General features: G+C 45.0%; 1 protein-coding gene across 1 annotated transcript; it reads left to right on the forward strand.

Annotated features, from left to right (window-relative positions):
- The first annotated feature begins 400 nt into the window (after positions 1-400).
- Positions 401-17,420, forward strand: rab21 (RAB21, member RAS oncogene family). Its single transcript, XM_071923421.2, has 7 exons — positions 401-833; positions 8,257-8,316; positions 8,841-8,948; positions 9,726-9,789; positions 11,374-11,428; positions 12,350-12,438; positions 14,224-17,420. Exons 1-7 carry the CDS (start codon positions 690-692, stop codon positions 14,361-14,363), a joined length of 660 nt encoding a protein of 219 aa, XP_071779522.1. The 5' UTR covers positions 401-689; the 3' UTR covers positions 14,364-17,420.
- Positions 17,421-26,238: the final 8,818 nt, after the last annotated feature.

Below are 26,238 nucleotides of genomic sequence, written 5' to 3' on the forward strand. Positions count from 1 at the left end.
TCCGTGTACCAGAGACACAACGGACTAGTCAATGGAAAGGTCATGTGATATGATCTTTCCTTCAAAACGTCTCAGGTTTTTTTGGACCAGGATAGAGCTGTGAAGTTCAGCTGCTTCAACTGTTTTCCGCTCTGATGATGCGGTGAAGTGAGAACCAATCACAGAGGAGGGAATTCAGGGTATGGTAGTTATAAAAAGAAGACAAAAGCAAAGCTACGACATTATTGACAACACTTTTCTGCTGCTAGGCCAAAATCTGAAAATAGCGTGAGGCAAAACTGCGGCATGTTTTTAGGGTTAACGCCCACTTTTGCTGAGCGGAAGGTGGGATTTTTCATTTTTTAACCCATTGAGTGATTCATCTTCTCAAACATAGACGATCTTCGGCGAGGCTAGCCGGCTAACCCTACCTAGCTCAGAGAGACGCCATTAGTTGGGTGAAAACCAGGCATTCGCAGCAGGGTGGGGGGAAATCACCTCGCTGTTAAAACCGATTTTCCTGACATTTGTTGGTAGATATTGATAAAAGTTGGATTCGCTCGTGCTGTCGGCTTGTTTCGCGTCAGATTCAGTCTTTCTGAGGGGAGCTGATGTGAGCTGCGCAGGACTCCAGCTCGGGGGGTTAGCACAGCTAGCTAGCTACAAGCCACTTGTTTTCAAGCCGAGGATTTCTTCACTATCTGCCAACCATGGCGTCCGGAGGGACGGGCGGCGGCAGCAAAACCTACTCGTTCAAGGTGGTTCTGCTGGGGGAAGGCTGTGTCGGCAAGACGTCGCTGGTGCTGCGCTACTGTGAAAACAAATTCAACGACAAACACATCACAACTCTACAGGTAAGGACCCGGGAGGCAGCGGCTAGCTAGCCTTGCTTTAGCTTAGCGCCGTGACAGCCGAAGCAGCCTCTTTTCTATCGGAAATCAAAGCAAAGCAAAGGGGTTTGTTGTTTTGTTGCTGTCACTGTGTGTACGCGTGTTGCGCCAGCCCGCTCCGTCCCGGGAGAGCGGGGCTGTGGCGAAGCGGAGACGCTGTGGGTGAAATTGGAGCTCTCCACCCACCCGGGATTATCCGAGGTGACGGAAAAAACGGCAGCGTCCGTCCGGTCTGTCAGTCGGTGTTTGTCAGCTCTCTCAGCTGACACACACACACACACACACACACACACACACGGGGCTGCTGGAATGGCCTAGCAAACGCCACATAAGCTTTACCCCATCATCATGTTTGGCTCGCGGGATTCAAGCCAAGCTGAGCTGCAGGTTTCACAGCAGCTGACTGACCGACAGCTTCAGGAACCAACAACAACATTTAACACACAGTCAGCAGTCTTCAGTTCGTATTCATCTCCTCAGAGTAGAGCCAGTGGATCTATTGTCACCCTGCAGACTAGAAACAGACTCGATCTCCACTCCACCGCCTCCATTTTTAGCTTTATTTGTGTGTGTCATCGATGCCAGGAAGTTAGTCTTTTGCTCTCTGGCTGCTTGGCTGACAGGCCTCATTTAGCAGCCGTGTGTGAATGTGTGTGTGTGGGTGTGTGTGTGTGTGTGTGTGTCCGTCCCACTATAGTTCTCGATCCAGCTGCACTTCCAAACCGTCTTTATTCTGGATGCTTCTGAGCCCCGTGTTGGATCCAGGAAGCTTTAACTTACTACAGAGTTCAGGAGGAAGAGCTGAAGCAGGAAGAATGACGCAGCATTTCAGCCTGAGCAGCCGAACAGCGTTAATAATGATGTACTGTCAGGCTTATCAATCAACCACCGTCACTCTGCAGATCACTGATTACCTGTGTGTGTGTGTGTGTGTGTGTGTGTGTGTGTGTGTGTGGATCACTTATATTCGAACACCTCAGGCTGTGTGGAATACGTCATTAGCAAAGCTCTTACACACACACACACACACACACACACAAGTGTTTCCCTCACTGTATTATTAGTGGGAGCTAGAGCTGCATGATTATGGCAGAAATGATAATCCTGATTATTTTGCTAATCATTGCAATTATTAATCTCTCTTATCTGTCTCGGCTTCAGGAAACTTTCAGAAACTATTTAATCGCTCTGTTGCACCTTCACACACATTTTCACTTTCATTTCACTAGAAAGTCTTGTTTTCACTCTCACTGTCTTACTCTTGTGTGTTTATTGACAAAACTAAATTCATTGACTTTGCAGCAGCAACCTGAAGACAAACCTGTCAGGATCTGTTCTTGTTTGTCTTCTGGTTTCAAACCAAAGAGTCTCCAACTCACAGACGATGATCCGCGTTTAGGAGCTAAAAAGATTCTCTTCTCGTTGGGCCGTCACATTCCTGAAATCAATACGTATGATTACCTGTGATTTAATGGTGCGGCCCTAGCGGTTATGGTTCAGGTCAGATGGGTCACATGACATCAAACGGCACAGTTCAGTCTCCAGTCTGAAGTCTCACAGCTGTCTGTCTGTCTGACTGCTCCACACAGACACACACACATTTTATTAAAAGATGGAGGCTACAATAAGAATAGACTGTGTAAGAATACAGTTTTCCCAGAGTTCCTGGTCCTGGAATTTCTGGAATATTCTGGAATTTTGAGAGGCGAAAGTTTAAGATGAGAGAAAGTCTGGGAACATCAGGGACGTTTAGGAATGTGTCACTTTACAGGAATACAGCAGAAAATTCGAACGCAAATTCATTGCATTTGATGTCTTTCAGACTGAAAAAAACCCATTAACAAATCAGGAAGAACAGTTATTAGTCTTACAATTGGTCAACTAAGGACTAGGACTCCAACTAACAATTGTTTTCATTATCGATTTAGTCTATAAAATGTAAAAAATAAAGACAAATGTCAAATGTCATCACACTTCCAGAGTCCAAAGTGATTCTTCAGGTTTCTTCCTCAGTCTGACCAGCAGACAGAAAACACAAAGGATTCATTTTATGAGATGAAACAGAGAAAAGCAGCAAATCTGTGAAGCTGGAACCAGGAAGTGTTTGGTGTTTTCACTGATAAATGACTAAAACGATTCATTATCATAGTTATAATTGATTAATTTCCTGTCAGTTGACTAGGCTAATTCATTAAAAGACTAATTATTTCTGCACTACTAAGGAAAAATCCCCCTAAAACATAAAACACAGCTACTGGGTCCATTCAGTAGTTAGTTGTGTTTTTCTTCTTGGTGGATGACCGGCCAATCGTAGACGAGGTGACGTCACCTCCAGATATTTATAGTTTGATATGAGAAAATGTTTCAGGATGTAAAACATCAGCGGTAAACGTCAGGTTTTGGTGTCAGTCCCTCAGAATCAAAGAGCGAGGGCTTCTTTCTAGAGCCGCCATTTTGCACCGAGAGACGTTCAACAATCATACAGGGAGAAATCCATCGTAGAAGAGGAGAGAGACCAGTTTCTCCACCACAGGAGCAGGAGAGAGACCAGAATGCACTGCAGCAGACTCAGTAGACCAGAATGCACTGCAGCAGAGAGACAGGCTGGGGTAGGCTTTTTTTTTTTTTTGACTGGAAAAACTCTCTTGCCGTTACTGTCGCTGTCACTCTCCACCTACAGGTGAAACCCAGCTGTTTGCAGCAAGTCCAGGCGAGTTCTCTGCGGGTTGTTGAAAGGCATTCTGGGAAGCGTAGTACATCACTAACTGCAGTAGAAGTAGACGAGGCAGGCTGAGGGAAAGTGGGGTTCACCAGAAATGTAAATGACAACACTTTCATCGCTGAATAACTCCTGGAATGTGTTGGACATCGCAGATCTGAGAGGGAATTTTACTTTTTTTAAGGAAAGAATGGAAGGAAGAGAAGCTACCGGGCTGCGAGAACAGAGGGATGATGGGAGGGAGGAATGAATAATGAGTTGCGTTGTACTACTTCTGCCCCTCCGGCTGCCGGAGCTTACTCCTACGACTCGGACGTGAGCGGTGCGGCGGTCACATGGTCTTGAAGGCCGCTCAAAAATGTATCTGGAGGGTTTATCCTAAAATCCCCGGCTGTAATATACACTTAAATACTTGTGACATCATAGCTGGGTGATGTGGCTGAAGCATCATGTTAAGGATTTTTATTTTTCCATATTGATATACAGTATATCAGGATACGGCTCACGTATGCAAAACCACACGTTAAACATTGAACTGAGTGGTAATGTTAGGTGTGATGTCAAACAAAACTGACATTTTCAAATAATATTCTCTTAAAGCTCCATATCCTCACTGTCCAGAGTTTTATTTTGTGTCTTTCTGTCCATTCAAAGCTGTGTGTGTGGTGTCATGAACCAAAAACACTCTCAATCCATTTCTCCACGTTCATTTTCCAGCATCTCTCTGAGCCTTACCAAGAACAGGCCGTTTCTGTCTCCGTGTCTTTAAGGCTCATTAATATTCACGACCCCTCTGTTCCGATTGGCTAACCGTTTCGAGAGTGAAACGTGAGACGCCGCGGCCCGGCGGCTACAGGTAGGGAAAACTCTCCGGTAATAAACGATGACGACCGCTCGACCGCTTTGAAAAAAACACTTTGTTAGTCTATTATTTCTTACAGAAATGATAATGAGCGAACCTTTGTGACGCCACAAAGTTACGGAAGTCCAAACGGCTCGTTTAGAGGCTCGCTTTTCTAATATGGATTGTGTGGATTTAGTTTTGATACTTTCACCATGTTTAGATACACATCCAACTCCTTTATCATCACAGAGGAGAGGGAGTCCTGTTTTACACCATGTAGACCTTTGAAATTTGCAATATGCCACCGGTCTTATTACCCCACACCAGAAACTCTGTTATTTTGTAATCCAGAAAAACACATATTCAGAGCTTCCATGTTCAAGTTAGGCTACTAAATGATAAACGGACATACTGACAACATACTGATACTGGCGGTTTGGGTAATTTTCATAAGGATTAATTAAATCCAGTGGTGAACAGGTTCAGTAAGCCAGTCTGCTCTCATGTTGCTGTAACTCTCTGAGTGTTGAGCAGTTTGACTCATCTCCCATTTCAACCTGTTACTGTAAGTTTCAGTTTAGTTTTCACAGCAGGAGACTGAGAGGTTGAGGTCAGTCTGCTGTGTGTCTCCTCATGACAGACAGACCTGCTGTGACCTCAGGAGCGTTGGAGACAGATCTACATCCGCTTCTATACAGTGACCGACTTCTGCTTTTGAGGCAGCTGTGGTGATTTTGAGGCGGTGAGCCGCAGTGAGCCTGTGGGGGGGAACGTCACACGAGTGTTTCAGTAATGGGGAGACAGACAGACAGACAGACAGACCAGTCAGTCAGTCAGTCAGACAGTCAGTCAGTCAGTCAGTCAGTCAGTCAGTCAGTCAGTCAGTCAGTCAGTCAGTCAGTCAGTCAGTCAGACAGACAGTCAGTCAGTCAGTCAGTCAGTCAGTCAGTCAGTCAGTCAGTCAGTCAGTCAGTCAGTCAGTCAGTCAGTCAGTCAGTCAGTCAGTCAGTCAGACAGACAGACAGATAGTCAGTCAGACAGACAGTCAGACAGACAGTAAGACAGTCAGACAGTAAGACAGACAGTAAGACAGACAGACCAGTCAGTCAGTCAGTCAGTCAGTCAGTCAGTCAGACAGACAGACAGACAGATAGTCAGTCAGTCAGTCAGTCAGTAAGACAGTCAGACAGACAGATAGTCAGTCAGTCAGACAGTAAGACAGTCAGACAGACAGATAGTCAGTCAGTCAGACAGTAAGACAGACAGACAGATAGTCAGTCAGACAGACAGTCAGACAGTCAGACAGACAGTAAGACAGTCAGACAGTAAGACAGACAGTAAGACAGTCAAACAGTAAGACAGACAGTCAGTCAGTAAAACAGACAGTAAGACAGACAGACAGATAGTCAGTCAGTCAGTACGACAGACAGACAGACAGTAAGACAGACAGTCAGTCAGTCAGACAGTCAGTAAGACAGACAGACAGTCAGTCAGTCAGTCAGTAAAACAGACAGTAAGACAGTCAGTCAGTCAGTCAGTAAAACAGACAGACAGACAGACAGACAGACAGACAGACAGACAGTCAGTAAGACAGACAGACAGTCAATGAAAAGTTGAACTTGAAGTGACAGACTGACAGAAAGAACTGTAGTAGTGATGTTAGTCTCACCTTGGTGAGAGGAGAGACGTCCAACAACACAGTCAGCTGACTGACCTCACACCGACCACACACACACACACACACACTCACTCACACACACACACACACACACACATCTGTGTAACCCCACACTCTGTCAAGCTCTCTCTCTCTCTCTCTCTCTCTCTCTCTCTCTCTCTCTCTCTCTCTCTCTCTCTCTCTCTCTCTCTCTCTCTGATCGGAGGGAGTCGGGCCTCTAATCTGCTCTTGTGAGGCACAGAACTGTGTTTTTTTACCCATGAGCCTTCACTGCAGCAGACTGACCAGTTGTAGACGTCGACATCGTCACATGATGGAAGTCTTGTCCAGAATCGGGAAATAACAAAGTAAAAATACTTTGTTACTGTACTTAAGTAAGATTTGAAGTATCTGTACTTTACTCAAGAGACTTTTCACTTTTACTTACCTTTCATAAGAAAAATCTGTAGACTACTTTCTACTCACTACATTTTTTCAGACTTGTTGGGAAATCATCAACTGATTTATTTTTTATGTTTTTTTAAATTTTCCGCATCAGACAGCTTCCATCCAGGAAGCAGCTGATCGAGAGCCAGATGTGATCGGCAGCAAAGTGACACCAAAAAGGAGAGAAAGGGACAGAGAGAGAGAATTTCTTGTTACATGCTTTGGCGATATTGTTTGTTTGTAAACTGTCATGCCAATAAATAATAATAAAGCAAACTGAATTGAATTGAGAAGCAACAAGAGAGATAATTAACGTTAGCGATTTGAGCTGCAGACTCTTTCTCATCTGGGATTTTGAGTTCAGAACATCAGAAATTACTTCTTTAGACGACTACTTTTACATTTATACTTTAAGTAAATTTAACATCATGTACTTTTATGCTTTGACTTGAGTAAAGGATTTGAAATGGTGCTTCAGCTTTTACCAGAGTTTATTTTTATTAGATGAGTATTTGCAGTTTTACTTGAGTAAGGAGTTTGTGTTGTTCTGGTCTGGTCTGGTCTGGTCTGGTCTGGTCTGGTCTGGTCTGGTCTGGCTCCTGAACTCGTATCGTTCCTCTCACTTTTCCACTCAGCAGAAAGGAGAAATGCTTCAGAGGAATGTTTTAAAAAAAAAAAAATTTGCCTCGGCTGTAATGCAGACGGACTTTGACCGGTGGTTTCTTATCAGCGGAGCGTTCAACAAACCGCTCCGTCGAGTTAAAATACAGCGAACGGATATTCTGGATCACAGACCGGCTGCTTCGATCCTGTCGGGAAAGAGCGGATCGAGCGTTGAATTTTATAAACGTTTGATTCTTTCTTCACAAACTGACAGAAAAGACTAGTTCGGACCTGTTAGTGACTTCCTTCCTTTAAACGGGTCAGGCCTGTTTCTACAAATCAAAACATATTCACATATTCTCAGACAAAAAAAACAAAAATTACATTCATGCTCCAGTGCCTTGTTTGGGTTGATATCCAGAGACTTTGTCCAGGTGTGAGAGCAGCGGTCCGCAGGCTGAAGCATGAGATAGTGTCGTAAATCACCACACCTTCTTTCAGTGACTCATGTCATTAATGTCAAGTCTCAAGTCTAAATGTAGAACAGCAAGTCAAGTCAGAACAAATCAAGAGTCCAGTATCAATTTAATATCTTAAAGAAAACTAAATATCTAGGACTTTTCAATGCAATATGGTTTTAATAGGATAAAAACTTGGTAAGAGCATCATGAGTTTGATTTCTATAATCAGTTTCAACTTCAATAAATTCAATCATTCCATACAAATTCAGAAAACAGAATTTAAATTCAGTCGTCCGCTGGAACAAATCTCATCACTTTCAATCTAAGTCATTTACACAAACACAAGATCTCAAGTCAAGACTTTAGAAACCTTTTCAAGTCATCAAAGTACAAGTCAGAGTCAAGTCCCAAGTCACCAGAACCCAAGTCAAGTCAAGTCTCAAGTCTTCTCTTCATGCATCAAGTCAAGTCTCAAGTCATGTGACTCGAGTCTCGAGTGAACGCTGTTTTCTGTCACACTGATTATTTATCTTGTCTTGATTTATCTTGTCTTGATTTATCTTGTCTTGATTTATCTTGTCTTGATTTGTCTCGATTCCTCCATGGGCTTCATTAAAGTTTGATCTTGTCTTCTTCTTCTCTCCTCTCTCCTGCAGGCTTCCTTCCTCACAAAGAAGCTCAACATCACAGGAAAGAGGGTCAACTTGGCCATATGGGTAAGACGCAGTTTGACGCTCTCTGCTGCTGTCGTCATGCCAACGACGGCCACAGTGTGTCGATGAAAGACCAGCTGACCGCGGCTGACACGTAGTGAACAGATCTCATGTCGGCTTGGGCCATATCCAGAATTTAATATTGTGATGCTGTCCCGCCAAAATATTGTGATAAATGATATTGATATGATTCTTTTTCTTCTTCTTCTATTATAATAATAATAATAATAATAATAATAATAATAATAATAATAATAATAATAATAATAATAACCTACAAATTTGATCTTACTATTCAAGCAGAAACGACGGCTGTTTAGTGTAATTTTGTCATTCCTGTTATTTCCAGGAAAACGGGCTGATTGTGGAAAAGGAAACCCACTTGAAATGAAACTGCAGATTTTTCACTACAACTGTGATTGTTATAAGATTAAAAGTTTGCACAGTTGTGATCTAAGCAACACATGGTGCTGCGGCTAATTTCATGTGTATTGTGTGTGTGTGTGTGTGTGTGTGTGTGTCTCCAGGACACAGCGGGTCAGGAGCGTTTCCATGCGTTAGGTCCCATCTACTACAGAGACTCCAACGGAGCCATACTAGTGTACGACGTTACAGACGAAGACTCCTTCCAGAAGGTGAGGCTGCAGTCGGACTCAGACTGAACGAACCTCCTCGGTAACATCGTGGTCGTCTTGTTTTTTGTGGTCTTCAAAGCCAGATTGAGCTCAGTCAGTCGGGATGAGACTCGACCCTCTGAGCTCCAGACGTCATTTCAACGCTGCGCCTCTGCTTCGGCTCAGGATGTTTTTTGGCTCTGTATCGCCAAGCAGTAAATGCATTATTACATTTTTAAACAGCTGTAAATATCAAAAATATGCAGCAGAGAAGTACCGGGTAAGGCTTTATTTTTGTCATTTACCCCAGAAGACGCAGTTAACAGTTAAATACTATGGAGCCTCGTTTTAGACATTTAAACTTCTTTTAAACGGCTCTAACTTTTTTATTAATGGTTTCTATTCAGAGCAGTTGATTGAAACTATTTGGAGTGTCAGTTTTCAGTATCCACCATGTTGGATCCGCAGTCTGTTTCCCTGGCGGTTGCTATAGCAACTCTGTCAGCCGATGTGTATGATGTTATGGATGATATTGTTCCATATTTACAGCCAGGACTAACTCCTGTTAACCACAGCTGGGAACTGTTGCCCTTTCATATTCAAATTATGTTTAATTTGTTCCTTCCTTCCCTCCTTCCTTCATCATTTCCTCTCTTCTCCTTTTCTTCTTCTCCTTTTCAGCTCTGCTCCTCTTTCTTCAGCATCTCTCCTCCTGTTGCAATGCCTCTATATACTTTTATAACGTCATACAGCTTTATCTGAAATCATATTCATCTTTCTTTCTTTTGTTTTTTGCAGGTGAAGAACTGGGTGAAAGAGTTGAGGAAAATGTTGGGCAACGAGATTTGTTTATGTATAGTAGGTAAGTTCTCAGGAAACCTGCATGACATTTACAGCTGAACAGTAGAGAGCTTGTGTAGCAGCAGCAGTACTAGAGGAAGTAGTAGTAGTATTAGTACCAGTATTAGTAGTAGTAGTAGTAGTATTAGTAGTAGTAGTAGCAGTAATATCAGTATCATCCTTTAAAAGACCGCAAACATGCAGATGAACCCACAGTTTGTCTCTTACTGCAATTAAAACATTTAAATGTGAAACTGAACTTCTCAGTCTGGTGCCTCTGCAGATGGGGCAGGACGTCCCAAGACAGAAACATATTTTTATCCTAAAAAAAAAAACAGTTTTAATTGTCAGTCAGAGACGTTTTGTCAGGCGGTGTGTTGCTGTTCTCCAGTGGAACGAGCCGCTGCCTCACTGGAGCCAGTGGGAAGCCAACAGACTGGACCAAATAAATCAGCAGCAGCTTGTTTTTTATAAGTTTGTGTCACGGAAAGGAAAAGTTTGGATCCTGTTCCCATGGTTACGACTGTCACACTGTGTATGTGTGTGTGTGTGTATGTATGTGTGTGTGTGTGTGTGTGTGGTCCTGGGAGGGGATTCCTGAAGGATGAGGCCCGGTCATCAGCCGTTTGCACCAGCAGCCAGATGGGAGGGCTTGGATGATAATTTAAACTGCTTGGAAATTTAATTTGGGTGTTTTTAATTAAGCAGTAAGCCACATGAGGCCGTGCTTCATGGTGACTGTAGTGCAGCGAAGAGCGAGGCGGACAGAGCCTTCACCTGGTCCGGTCTTCCTGTCCCAGTAAAGCAGCTTCACTGGGTTTCTGTTTGAAACCAGCGTGTAACTGGTGCTGAGCTGCGACCGGCTCGCTGCTCGTGGAAACCAGCATGAAGAAACGGCTGCTGAGAGTCCTGATTCAGGACCAGAGCCCGGGAACTCTGAGGGGGGAAACCTAAACTAAACTCAAAGTGCTGCAGCATCAGGCTCACAGAGGTCACATGTGATGGTCACATGTGCAGTGAGGTTTTTTGACATTTTTGGGACCGACTGACTGACTTATACTTGCTGCTGGTTGCAGCTAAAAACCAAACGCTTCCCACTGAGCTCTAGACGTGATTTGAACGCTGCGTCTCTGCTGCAGCTCTCATATCACCCGGGATGTTTTTGGCTCTGTATATCCCAGTTTTACACATTATTACATATTTAAACAATGCATAAACGGCTGTAAATATCAAAAATATGCATCAGAGAAGTACAAGACAACGCTTTATTTTTGTCATTTACCCCAGAAGACGCAGTGTAAGACGAAGACGTGACTAAACTTTCACTGGTAAACTCTCGTTTTAGACATTTAGACGTCTTTTAAACGGCTAATCGACGTAAAATCTCTCAGTTGCAAAGCTTCAGCTAAAGTGTGAAGCGTAAAAATGGATTTTGTTTGCGTTGTGATCCGATGAGTCGGACCACAGTGTGATGGTGTGTGTTGTTGCAGCAGGAAGACAGACAGAGGGTGATGACTGTTGGTGTGTGATGAAGTCATGGAGCTGTCTGCTGACCAGTCTCTGTTTTCTCCCCCCCTCCCCCCTCCTCTCTCTCCCACCTGCCCAGGTAATAAAATTGACTTGGACAAAGACAGGCACGTTTCAGTGGAGGAGGCCGAGAGGTGAGAACTGCTGCTGCTGTTTTTAATATGCGACCAAACGCCTAAACACCCATTTTACATCAGAGAAAGTGATTCAGTAATTAAAGGTGCTACATGTCATCTTAACATCAGTAAATCATTACCATATTATTCCTGAGTCAGTATAATTACAGTAAACAGAAGCCTGTGGCGGGGGGGCAGGAAGCAACGGGGCTGATGGGAAATGTAGTCTTAATGTGGAGGAACACTAGAACTAACAATACTACTGCTGTGAGAGAGAGAGGAGAACAATCGTCTGTTTACATTAGATCAAAGTAGAAACATTAATATGATAATGACATGTTGATATTTAAAGTGATGCATGTAGCACCTTTTACTGATTCAAACACAATAGTCACTGTTTTCAGTGGCGGCCATGTTGGCTCTACACAGGCTGTCCAGATATTTGCTGGATACAGTTAACAGGGACGGGACAAATATATCGAAATTCAATATAAAACATGTCAGTCTGTATGCTGTGTCAGGAACATGAATGGTGATATCAGCTCCATGTTATTCTGCTGTCAGGAACATGAATGGTGATATCAGCTCCATGTTATTCTGCTGTCAGGAACATGAATGGTGATATCAGCTCCATGTTATTCTGCTGTCAGGAACATGAATGGTGATATCAGCTCCATGTTATTCTGCTGTAGTAATCACTAATGAGACTCTTGACCATCACAGTTTCACAAGCTCTCCATCCAAATTATATTATTGTCACTTTGTAATGACATTTTTAAATTGTTGTTTACATTCTAGCAGCCAATGGCATCGCTAGAAAGATTTGAGTCTCAGAAATAAACAGAATTCTGCACAGTCAGACTAACCCTAACTCTCTCTCTCTCTCTCTCTCTCTCTCTCTCCCCCTCTCTCTCTCTCCCCCTCTCTCTCTCTCTCCAGTTATGCGGAGTCGGTGGGGGCCAAACACTACCACACATCAGCCAAACTAAATAAAGGCATCGAGGAGCTCTTCCTGGATCTCTGTAAAAGTAAGAGCCTCCGTCTGCTGGCGTCCTGTGGGGAAAACACCAGCAGCAACACACCAGAACACTAAATACTGTCTAAAACCCTGTTGTTATCGACTCATCCTCATGCCAGTAGAAAATTCAGATGAGAGGAGTTCTCCAGGCTCGCTGCCGGAGAAGCTTTCTTCCAAGCAGTTGCAGTAAATGGAGTTCAGTCCTTTAGGGTTCAAAAAGGGCAAAAATGTAAAGTTACTCCATACAGCTGCAGCGTAATCCAAGTCTTCTGACGCCATGCGATCGCTCTGTGAGTGAAAAACAAGACCAGGCAGACCTAGTGAAGCCCTGGTACAACACGTGTGCTGTAGTGATATACTGTAAGTGTGGTGTCCTGCACATGGTGAAAATTTGATTTAATTTGGTTTAATTTGTGATATGTTAGGATGTGTTATGTGTCTAAAAGTAAAAAGTGAGAAAAATGGCTTTAAACATCCCAAAACCAGTCAGTCTGCAGGAGAGTGAGGAACAAACACAGCAGCACTGAAATAAATACAATATGATTTGTTTACTTTATTTGTTTAACATACTTGATCACTTCTTTCTTTACAGCAATCTGAAATCATAGGATTGTCTTAAGTGTGTCTGTGGATGTCCTTTACACCTAGCAATGCATTCTGGGAGCGCCGCAGGTGTTTCGAGAGACGGCGCGTGACGTCGGCCACTCAACATTTGCATAAAGTTGAGGTCTAGGCTACTTTATGCAAATCAGGGGGCGTCCAGCGTGACTCGCCGCCTCTGGAAACTCCCGAAACTCGCGTCCAAACTTTTAAACTCGCCGTTGTCGATGTAAAATGAAGACAATATTTTTCGTACATTTTCGTAATATAAGAGAAAGTTTCCAAACGAGCCGCCATGTTTTTCCAGTTTGAAATCCGGGGACAGAGGCCCCGGCAAAAACATTTTATCAATTGTTTAATGCAAATCCAGTCTTCCTCCGTTGAATTTGAACCATGAAATGATGTTCTGATACAGGGAAAATAGAGAAAGAGTTGAATGGTATCTGGTAAAGTTCCTCCAACTTCTTCTGTTGTTTCCAAGACAGAACCATGAAATTATGTAGCAGTTATATAGAAAATTAGAAACTAAAATTAACTAAGAATTCAACAAATAACTATATTATATAATTATATGAATAATGACTTCTGATAATTGACCTCTGCCTATTATTTTTCTAAGAATCCACACAAAAAAGCCGTGGAAAAAATCGGTTCCCAACGGGTCAGAGAAACATGAAATGGAAAAGGTGGGAGATACAGAAAAATATACAAGCACTTCAAAGCAAAAAATGAACACAATTAGGCAAAAACCAAGCCTAATTGTGTTCATTTTTTTGCTGTTTGTGTGTTTTTGTGCATTATACGGTTTCCCACCTTTTCTATGTCATATTATTTGTCCAGTAATTTGTAAACAGTTTATAGTTTTGCAGTTGAAACTCTTTTATTAATGTTCAGTATCTGATCGACTCTCCGGACCGCTGACAGTTTCTGCAGAGCTGCTGCTTCACTTCATGCTCCTTTCCAGGAAACTTCCTAAGAAATTAACAGTTCCTTTCTAGGGAATTATTAGGAAATTGTGGACCTGGAAAATAAAGCGTTTCCAGTTTTTTCCCACTCAGAGCGATCGCATGGCCTCAGAAGACTTTAATCTTTGAACTATTCCTTAACATAAAGTACTGCTGGGGCTTCTGCAGAGAAATCCTTACAAAACTACGTCTCTTTCTCATTCTGTGTGTGTGTGTGTGTGTGTGTGCAGGGATGATGGAGACGGCTCAGGCGGAGGAGAGGTTGAAGGGGAACGGCTCCAGCCAGTCGGCGGCGGGTCGGCGAGGCGTACAGATCGTCGACGACGAGCCACAAGCCACGCCCGCCGGGGGGTGCTGCTCCTCCGGCTAACACACACACACACACACACACACACACACACTCATACATGCGTGCAGACATATATTCTCACACACACACACACACACACACACACGCACGCACACACACAGCTGTCAGGTCGGTCCGCCCAGAGTTTCTGCTGTATTCAGTCAGCAGCTCGACCACCACTACTAGGAGCATTGGGAATTAAATTTAGAGCAACTTAGCCAAAATTTCCCTCTAAAATACTAAGATCCATGGTCCTAATGTTCAAAATTAATGCACTTTCTTTGATCAAGCGTTCAGAAGCCACATTTTTAGCACTTGAACTGTAATTTTGACCGAGATGGGCGCAGGAGTGGAACCGAAACTCAAAAGATCCCGAGCAAATCTGTTAATTAACACAAAGTGAATCAGAAGAAACACCGACTTCCTTCAGAATCGGTTGCATCTCTCGCTCTTTTGCGTCGTTCTTCTCTGCGTCTCTTACTAAACATTCAGCTGTAATTTAACACGAGGACGCAAAAACGGCGGCGCAGATTTCCGTGGAGAGTTTTAGCGACACGGGACTTTCCTCCATGCCGGGAAACTAGAAGACTCATACAAACACACTGAGCAGATCACCCTCCGTTAAAATAAACATCCTAAACATCCCTCCCTCCATCCTCCCCGTCACTCCCTCTATCCCTCCATCCCTCCTCCCCTTCGCTCCCTCCATCCCTCCCTCTATCCCTCCCTCCCTCCCTCCCTCCCTCCTCCCCGTCGCAAGAAAAAAAAAAAACAATAAGATTTTCATCCATTTATTCAGTTGCAGATTTCCTGCTACAAACCAGCAGCTGCTGTTCTCAGATCTGCTGTTAGAGAAAAAGAAAGACTCCAATCCCTCTTCCTCCTCCTCTTCCCTCACTTCCTCTTCCCTCTCTTCCTCCTCTCCCTCCTCTATCTCTTCCTCCTCTTCCTCCTTCTCCTGCTCCTCCTCCTTTTCTTCCTCCTCTGCTTTTTGAACTAACGGGATTCTACCATGAAAACTACCCTTAAAACTAGGGATGCACCGATCCGACTTTTTCAGTCCAGATACCGATGCCGATACCGAGTACCGATCCGATACCAGTGTTTAATTAATAAACTGTAGGCTATGCCTCACTGTGTGGAAGAGACTGGGATCATTCTTTTATGTGTAAAGCAACATCAGGCTTGACTTCAACATTGCTTTCCTAACTTTGTAAAACAAAATGTAACAAATAAATACATAGATATAAATGTACTCAATTGTTATTTATTATTAAAATAATAAATAATCGTGCTCCAGCAACTTGGTAAAACATCTTCAAAATTAACAGGAATTACAATTCAAGTGTAAACCTTTTAAATGCAGCAACAAATTGGTCAGGAATTAAAATTCCAGTATAAAACAATACAACTGCATCAAATGAGAACAAAATGTAAACATTAAATCACAATTAAGTCACAAACTTGATAAATTAAATCACAATTCACACAAGTAGTATAAACAAGTAACTTGGTAAAAACAAAACATTCAAAATATGCAGAATAAACCTAAATTACTGAAATAACTCTGGCTTAACTGGTAATCTTGCTTTATGAAACAGCCCTCAGAAAAAAAATCAAGGTATGTTAGTCTGACTATGTGTCGGCCGAATGGAGCAGCAGTACCTGACGAACACGGAAAACACTTTAAATCGTGTTGTGGCAGGAAACAACGTTGACCTACAGCCGAGTCCCCTTAAACCTTGGATTTATGAATGGAGTCTGGCTGGACGCGCCGATTGTATAATTGGTGGAAAACTACTTTACCTCGCAGGTTAAATGGCAGCCTGCTCGGCCGCGCGGTGACCCGGGAGAGTTTAAACATATAACCGAGACAAAGTATTCATGCAGGTGTGTTTTTAACTACCGAGCATCAGCACCGACCCCCGGTCAGCTCACCCCGACCCCCGGTCAGCTCACCCCGACCCCGGCTCTGTTATGAGGGTTGGGCGCCAGGTTAGCTTGTTAGCCTGGATGCTAGCTGCGGGAGGCTCGCGCCCCACGAGCGAGAATTCAGTGCGGGAGACGCTGCGCGCGGCAGGCGGGATCCTCCGGAGCTGCTGGACCGGAGGAGCCACCGGACGGACCGAAGGCAAATGGCCGGGTCTACCGGCGCGCTGCTGACGCATGACGTAGTATGCGTACGTAGACATAAACATAGAATTGAATTGAATAGATCGGCCCCATTGTCACCGATACCCGATCCAGCTATTTGAGTCAGTATCGGAACGATATCCGATATCAGTATCGGATCGGTGCATCCCTACTTAAAACACACATACACACTGCTTAATCCATACATTTACACACACACACACACACACACACACACACACACACACACTGCTCATGCCCTTACTCACACACACCCATACTGTCAGTGAGTGTAAACATGCAGACATTTTACCACATACTCAGATTCTTATGACTTTTCTTGACAGAGAATAATAATGTGCATGTTTGTTTGATTTCTGTAAAAGGCTTCATTTGTTTTACTTAAAAAAAAAAATGATAATAAAAAAACAGAATCGCTATTATTTAATAAGTTATATACATGTGGCGGTGATGGAAATTTGTACAAACCAACAAAATGTTTTCTCTCTCTCTTTCTCTCTTTCTCTCTCTCTCTCTCTCTCTCTCTCTCTCTCTCTCTCTCTCTCTCTCTCTCTCTCTCTCTCTGTGTGTGTGTGTTGGGTTTTTGCAGTTTTGCACTGGGCATGTATCTCCATTAATCTCTCTCTCTGTCTCTGGTTTACTCACTCTGTAAAACGACAACATTGTAAAAAAAAAAAAAAAAAACATTACTGGACATTTTATCTGCTTTTACAGGCTTTGGGAAACTGACACAGGTGTAGCGGAAAATAACAACAAAAAAACATTGTACAGTCGTCATGGAAACTGAAAACAATGAAAATCAAACATGTGGGTGAAAGGAAAAAAAAAAAATCAGCACACTTTTTGGAATTGTAATTTTTTAAACTGCTAGTGTCAAGTGTTTTGTAAAGATAATAGAACAATTATAACGATTTACACAACGCATGGAGGTGTCACACACATTGTCGTTCTTTCATTTACATAATAATGTGATTTTTAAAAGGGTAAATGTGTAATTTTTCTGCTTTACTGAAGCATAATATGACCAGTAAATATCAGCAGCTTCCTGGAGGGTAGAGAGTGAAACAAAGTGAACAGATTTCTCCGAGTTTAGTTTATTTGCACATATTAAAACAAACAATATACATAATAATAATAATAATTACAAGAAAATACGTTATGAGAATTAACAAAGAAAGAAAGGTAGAGAAATGTGCAGGTGAGGTAAAAAAGCCCAAGATGAGGTTTTATACTAATTAAGTTACAAACATTGAGAGTTCATTTACAGAAGTTACAATAATGAAAAAGCAAATACTGAAGTATAGTTACATAACAGTATTTAGTAAGCTGGTAGGCTACAACAAATATTGATGAATCTTATAAATCTCCAGTATATATATGGTAAGCGATCAAATGTAGAACTGAGAGCGTTAGCGGCTGTCAGAAATAAAAACCTCTTTTACTTTTAAATGCATTTAAGGAGGGAGATGAATCTGCTAAAGAAGAAACTTTGTTCCACAGTGACTCGTCTGTGTGGACTTGTTGAGGTTTGCCTCAACAGGAAGGACATGGTGGGGTTTCTTTGCTCTGATTTCTCCAAGTGTGTCGACAACACACTGATGTTGGCCGCCCGAGGTGATAAAACTGAAAAATAATCACTTCTATTCACACTTAATAGCCTGCACAATGCACTTAGAAAAGAGAGAAACATCTGCTGCAGTTTCTCTATGGTTGATGTTAAAGAACAGTATCATGAGTTTGATTTCTATAATCAGTTTCAACTTCAATAAATTCAATCATTCCATACAAATTCAGAAAACAGAATTTAAATTCAGTCGTCCGCTGGAACAAATCTCATCACTTTCAATCTAAGTCATTTACACAAACACAAGATCTCAAGTCAAGACTTTAGAAACCTTTTCAAGTCATCAAAGTACAAGTCAGAGTCAAGTCCCAAGTCACCAGAACCCAAGTCAAGTCAAGTCTCAAGTCACCAGAACCCAAGTCACCAGAACCCAAGTCAAGTCAAGTCTCAAGTCACCAGAACCCAAGTCACCAGAACCCAAGTCAAGTCAAGTCTCAAGTCACCAGAACCCAAGTCACCAGAACCCAAGTCTGAGTTGTCTGGAGGATCGCTGGCGCGCGCTGGCTGCCGCTCCTCTTTTTGGCACCGCGGTGAAGTTAGTTTCATGTTGGATACTCGACAGACTCAGTCCGGATCCAGCAGCGTCTTCTTGCTCAGTTCCGCCCCGTGTTGGCAGCATGGGCGGAAATTACGGGGGGGGGGACAGGGGGGTCCGGACCCCCCCTTCCTGGGACTAACAGAGAGTTGTCCCCCTCGATATATCATTGTAAACATAACTATATAATTTTAAATAATATAATAATATGCATTGGAAGCACTTGTGCTAAGTATAGACACAAAACAATGTTTTTAAGTTTCTAAAGATTGCCCCCCCCCTCTCATACGCCTCACAGTGGTTTGGTCCACTGCCTACCTGCCTCCCCGAACCCCCACACACACACATTAGCCCTCGGTACGAGTGTGTGTGGAGGATCTCTGGAAGTGTGTCAGTGGTGGCAGACCTCCAGTAAGTAGCTGAGGTTAACTTAAAACAAAGGATGTGTCAGACATTTTTCTTTACTTCTACCACTCAATAGAATAAAACACATTCACAATTGTAATCAGACTACATTTTGTTCCGTTACCTCGCGGTTGAATCTCGTGCGTCAGCGTGTTGGCACGAGCCGCGTCTCCTAATGCATGTGTGTGTATGGAGGCAGGAGGTCTGTCCACTATTAAAATCCTCATAACTCACTGAATTTTCCACCGATTTTCAAGCGGTTTGGTTTGTTACAAATGCCAGACATGTATTTATGATACAGGATACTTGGTTAAATTAAAATGCGGGTTTTCATACCAAAATTATCTTTTGTAGATGGTAACAGTAATATTTCTATAATATAATATTTAAGATTATCTTACCCTACGTAATTAGGTTCTAAGTATATTCTTTTTTTCTTACTGCATGTAAAATGGCTGCCACTATGTAATTGTGTTTATAATTTTGGAAATAAATGAAGACTTAATTCTTAAAAAAGACCCTGAAGTAAGTTTCTGGCAGGCTTCATCGCGTTCTGGACTTTTACACACTGACAGCAAAACATTAGAGATCTGCTTTTTCGGGAAAATTAAATCTAATTAGGCATATATTAGCTTTAGTTCAGTTAATGGGTGTTGCATCTCACCTACTACTGTAAATAACCTTCATGCTGTGTGTGTGTGTGTGTGGGGGTGTGTGTGTGTGTGTGTGTGTGTGTGTGTGTGTGTCTATTTGTCAGCCAGCCAGCTCAGTTAAAATGGCAGAGAAAAGAAAAACAGACATCCGATCATTTTTCAGTAGAAAGACCCCAGTAATATCAAAGGCAATTTGATAAAATCTTCATAAGAAAGGAATGAAGTGCTTATGGAAATGTTTCATAATGGACCTCTATATACATTTAATACAACAGTACTTTTGCCGGCACCTTTGGTGTCCCCTTCAGGAATTGCTCTTGAGAAATGTTTCTGTTTATTGTCCCCCCCAACAGTGAAATGAAATATCCGCCCTTGGTTTCAGTCCTACCTCTCTGGCAGGACTGAGAAGCCTCACTGGGAGGATGCAGGTCTAGCTTGCTCCCTGTCACCTGTGGTGTTCCTCAAGGGTCGGTTCTCGGCCCCATCCTGTTTACCCTCTACATGCTCCCCCTCGGTCGTGTCATCAGCAGACATGGGATGTCTTTCCATTGCTATGCTGATGACACCCAGCTGTACATAAAAACTGCCCCAAGCCCTTCTGCAGCCATGCCTCGCCTCAGCACCTGTCCTGAGGAGATAAAGATCTGGATGAGCAGCAATTTCCTCCAGTTAAACAGCAGCAAAACTGAAGCTCTCCTCGTTGGCACTCCACACCAGGTTCAGTCACCCCCCATACCTCATCTCACCTTTTGACGGCCGGGACATCCCCCTCTCCTCCTCAGTCACTAATCTGGGTGTTAGGTTTGACCCTCACCTGACTTTTCACGACCATATAAAACATCTGTGCAAGACCTCTTTCTACCTTCTCAAAAACATTTCCAAACTCCGCCCCGCTCTAACCCTGTCAGATGCAGAGAAGCTCGTCCATGCTTTTATCTCCTCAAGACCGGACTACTGCAACACACTCTTCACTGTCCGGGATCCCTGGCAGGAGCATCCAGGAGCTCCAGTATATCCAGAACAGCGCTGCCAGGATCCTGATGAGAGCGTGAAAACACGAACACATAACACCAACTCTGTTTTCACTGCACTGGCTCCCTGTCTCCTTCAGGGTCGACTACAAAGTCTCGCTACTCACCTACAAGTGCATTAACGGACATGCGCCTCCCTACCTAGAAGAGCTGATCACCCCACAAACCTCCACCCGCACCCTCAGATCTGCCAGCAGCTTGCTCCTCCGGGCCTCCAGCACCAAGCTTCGCACCACGGGGGGTCGGACCTTCTGCTCGGCTTTTAAGACCGGCCTAAAAACCTTTTTATTCAGGAAGGCCTTTACGTGTTAACTTTTGTTAGCGATCTCTTTTTTTTCTTCGTTTTTATTTGTATGTTTTTAACATACTGTAGCACTTTTAGATTCACTATGAATGAAAAGTGCAGTACAAATAAAATGCATTAAGTCTTCTCTTCATGCATCGAGTCACGTCGAGTCCCCAGCTCTGATCTCCGGTTAATGAAGATCCTGCTGGTTTTCAGACTGTGTGAATCTGAGCAGAGTGAAACCTCTCAAAGAGAGACGGACGCCGCAGTAGAAACTCACTTCCTGTGTGTGTGTGTTTCTCAGGATTCTCTGGTTTCATCTGAAAAACCGCTGCGGTGGGCAGACACTTTCCATTCGTCTCGGAAATGAAAACTGTTTTTGTTTTTTTCACCTCAGTTGAAGTTGTCATGCAAGAGTACTTCCTTACAACATTATTCTAAATCAAGTTTTATTTCTATAGCACATTTCATACAACAATGCAAACCGGTTTAAAACAGTTCAGAGTCACAGAAAAGCTTCAGGAAACATGGCAGACTAGCAGAAGGTTAATAATTTAAAATCTTTAAAAACACCCAGAATTCACTGCAGTGTTCTGTAGATTTGTTTGTATTTGTGTTTATTTCCTGTTACTGACTTCCACAGCTTCAGACTAACAGAGAGCAAGTACATCATGTTTTCTATTTTTATTTCTCTCTATATATATTACTTATACTTGATACATATGGACTTTTTAGACACAACTTTTTATTTAAAAAGTTATTATTTAAAAAAAAAAAAATAATAATAATAAAATAATCAAGACAATTAAAAATGCATACATTTTACATACTGATTTTTATTTAAAAAAAACCTTAATGTCTTGGATTAATTTTAGTTCAGTTGGTAGTGGACTCTTTATAGAAAAAGCTTCTTCTAAAAGAGACTTAGTGCCTTCTACTAACTGTTTGTTTTTTAATATATATTACTGTTTTTATAATTTTGTGTCGATCTGTTTGGATGTACAAACTTACTTGGCCAATAAAACTGATTTGGCACATTTTTTTTTGTTTTTCAAATCAATTCAGTCAAATTCAGTGTTGGTTTTGAAAATGTTTGCACCGCCTGAGTGAGAAAAAAAAAAAAACCCCGAACTACCGCCTCAGCTTGTGAAAACTGCAAAGTGAGCAAGTCTGGTAAACAAAACCACAGCTACACACACACACACACACACACACACACACACACATTTTAACAATATCTTCATTAAGCATCTCTCTACACTCACGACTGTGTCCCACCCATCCCACCAACATCCCACCATCCCACCATCCCACCATCCCACCAACACCCCACCAACATCCCACCAACATCCCACCATCCCACCAACATCCCAACATCCCACCAACATCCCACCATCCCACCAACATCCCACCAACACCCCACCAACACCCCACCATCCCACCAACACCCCACCAACATCCCACCATCCCACCAACATCCCACCATCCCACCAACATCCCACCATCCCACCAACACCCCACCATCCCACCAACATCCCACCATCCCACCAACACCCCACCATCCCACCAACATCCCACCAACATCCCACCATCCCACCAACACCCCACCAACACCCCACCATCCCACCAACACCCCACCAACATCCCAACATCCCACCAACATCCCACCATCCCACCAACACCCCACCAACATCCCACCATCCCACCAACACCCCACCAACACCCCACCATCCCACCAACACCCCACCAACATCCCACCATCCCATCAACATCCCACCATCCCACCAACATCCCACCAACATCCCACCATCCCACCATCCCACCAACATCCCACCATCCCACCAACATCCCACCAACATCCCACCATCCCACCAACACCCCACCATCCCACCAACATCCCACCAACATCCCACCAACATCCCACCAACATCCCACCAACACCCCACCATCCCACCAACATCCCACCAACATCCCACCATCCCACCATCCCACCATCCCACCAACATCCCACCATCCCACCAACATCCCACCAACACCCCACCATCCCACCAACATCCCACCAACATCCCACCATCCCACCATCCCACCAACATCCCACCAACATCCCACCATCCCACCATCCCACCAACATCCCACCAACATCCCACCAACACCCCACCATCCCACCAACATCCCACCAACATCCCACCATCCCACCATCCCACCAACATCCCACCAACACCCCACCATCCCACCAACATCCCACCAACATCCCACCATCCCACCATCCCACCAACATCCCACCAACATCCCACCAACATCCCACCAACACCCCACCATCCCACCAACATCCCACCAACATCCCACCATCCCACCATCCCACCAACATCCCACCAACACCCCACCATCCCACCAACATCCCACCAACATCCCACCATCCCACCACCATCCCACCAACATCCCACCAACATCCCACCAACACCCCACCATCCCACCAACATCCCACCAACATCCCACCAACATCCCACCATCCCACCAACATCCCACCAACATCCCACCAACATCCCACCATCCCACCAACATCCCACCAACATCCCACCATCCCACCAACATCCCACCATCCCACCAACATCCCACCAACATCCCACCAACACCCCACCAACACCCCACCATCCCACCAACACCCCACCAACATTCCACCATCCCACCATCCCACCAACATCCCAACATCCCACCAACATCCCACCATCCCACCAACACCCCACCAACATCCCAACATCCCACCAACATCCCACCATCCCACCAACACCCCACCAACATCCCACCATCCCACCAACATCCCAACATCCCACCAACATCCCACCATCCCACCAACACCCCACCAACATCCCACCATCCCACCAACACCCCACCAACACCCCACCATCCCACCAACACCCCACCAACATCCCACCATCCCACCATCCCACCAACACCCCACCATCCCACCAACATCCCACCAACATCCCAACATCCCACCAACATCCCACCATCCCACCAACACCCCACCAACATCCCACCATCCCACCAACACCCCACCAACACCCCACCATCCCACCAACACCCCACCAACATCCCACCATCCCACCAACATCCCACCATCCCACCAACATCCCACCAACATCCCACCATCCCACCATCCCACCATCCCGCCAACATCCCACCATCCCACCAACACCCCACCATCCCACCAACATCCCACCATCCCACCATCCCACCATCCCACCAACATCCCACCATCCCACCAACACCCCACCATCCCACCAACATCCCACCAACATCCCACCAACATCCCACCAACACCCCACCATCCCACCACCATCCCACCAACATCCCACCAACATCCCACCAACACCCCACCATCCCACCAACATCCCACCAACACCCCACCATCCCACCACCATCCCACCAACATCCCACCAACATCCCACCAACATCCCACCACCATCCCACCAACATCCCACCAACATCCCACCAACATCCCACCATCCCACCAACATCCCACCACCATCCCACCAACACCCCACCAACACCCCACCATCCCACCAACACCCCACCATCCCACCAACATCCCACCAACACCCCACCAACATCCCACCATCCCACCAACATCCCACCACCATCCCACCAACACCCCACCAACATCCCACCATCCCACCAACATCCCACCATCCCACCAACATCCCACCAACATCCCACCAACATCCCACCATCCCACCAACATCCCACCAACACCCCACCAACACCCCACCATCCCACCAACACCCCACCAACACCCCACCATCCCACCAACATCCCACCAACATCCCACCATCCCACCAACACCCCACCATCCCACCAACATCCCACCAACATCCCACCAACACCCCACCATCCCACCAACATCCCACCAACACCCCACCAACACCCCAACATCCCACCAACATCCCACCATCCCACCAACATCCCACCAACATCCCACCATCCCACCAACATCCCACCAACATCCCACCATCCCACCAACACCCCACCATCCCACCAACATCCCACCATCCCACCAACATCCCACCAACACCCCACCATCCCACCAACATCCCACCAACATCCCACCATCCCACCATCCCACCAACATCCCACCAACATCCCACCATCCCACCATCCCACCAACATCCCACCAACATCCCACCAACACCCCACCATCCCACCAACATCCCACCAACATCCCACCATCCCACCATCCCACCAACATCCCACCAACACCCCACCATCCCACCAACATCCCACCAACATCCCACCATCCCACCATCCCACCAACATCCCACCAACATCCCACCAACATCCCACCAACACCCCACCATCCCACCAACATCCCACCAACATCCCACCATCCCACCATCCCACCAACATCCCACCAACACCCCACCATCCCACCAACATCCCACCAACATCCCACCATCCCACCATCCCACCAACATCCCACCAACATCCCACCAACACCCCACCATCCCACCAACATCCCACCAACATCCCACCAACATCCCACCATCCCACCAACATCCCACCAACATCCCACCAACATCCCACCATCCCACCAACATCCCACCAACATCCCACCATCCCACCAACATCCCACCATCCCACCAACATCCCACCAACATCCCACCAACATCCCACCAACACCCCACCAACACCCCACCATCCCACCAACACCCCACCAACATTCCACCATCCCACCATCCCACCAACATCCCAACATCCCACCAACATCCCACCATCCCACCAACACCCCACCAACATCCCAACATCCCACCAACATCCCACCATCCCACCAACACCCCACCAACATCCCACCATCCCACCAACATCCCAACATCCCACCAACATCCCACCATCCCACCAACACCCCACCAACATCCCACCATCCCACCAACACCCCACCAACACCCCACCATCCCACCAACACCCCACCAACATCCCACCATCCCACCATCCCACCAACACCCCACCATCCCACCAACATCCCACCAACATCCCAACATCCCACCAACATCCCACCATCCCACCAACACCCCACCAACATCCCACCATCCCACCAACACCCCACCAACACCCCACCATCCCACCAACACCCCACCAACATCCCACCATCCCACCAACATCCCACCATCCCACCAACATCCCACCAACATCCCACCATCCCACCATCCCACC

The sequence above is a fragment of the Centroberyx gerrardi genome, chromosome 24 (assembly GCF_048128805.1).
Source record: "Centroberyx gerrardi isolate f3 chromosome 24, fCenGer3.hap1.cur.20231027, whole genome shotgun sequence".
NCBI classification, from domain to species: domain Eukaryota; kingdom Metazoa; phylum Chordata; class Actinopteri; order Beryciformes; family Berycidae; genus Centroberyx; species Centroberyx gerrardi.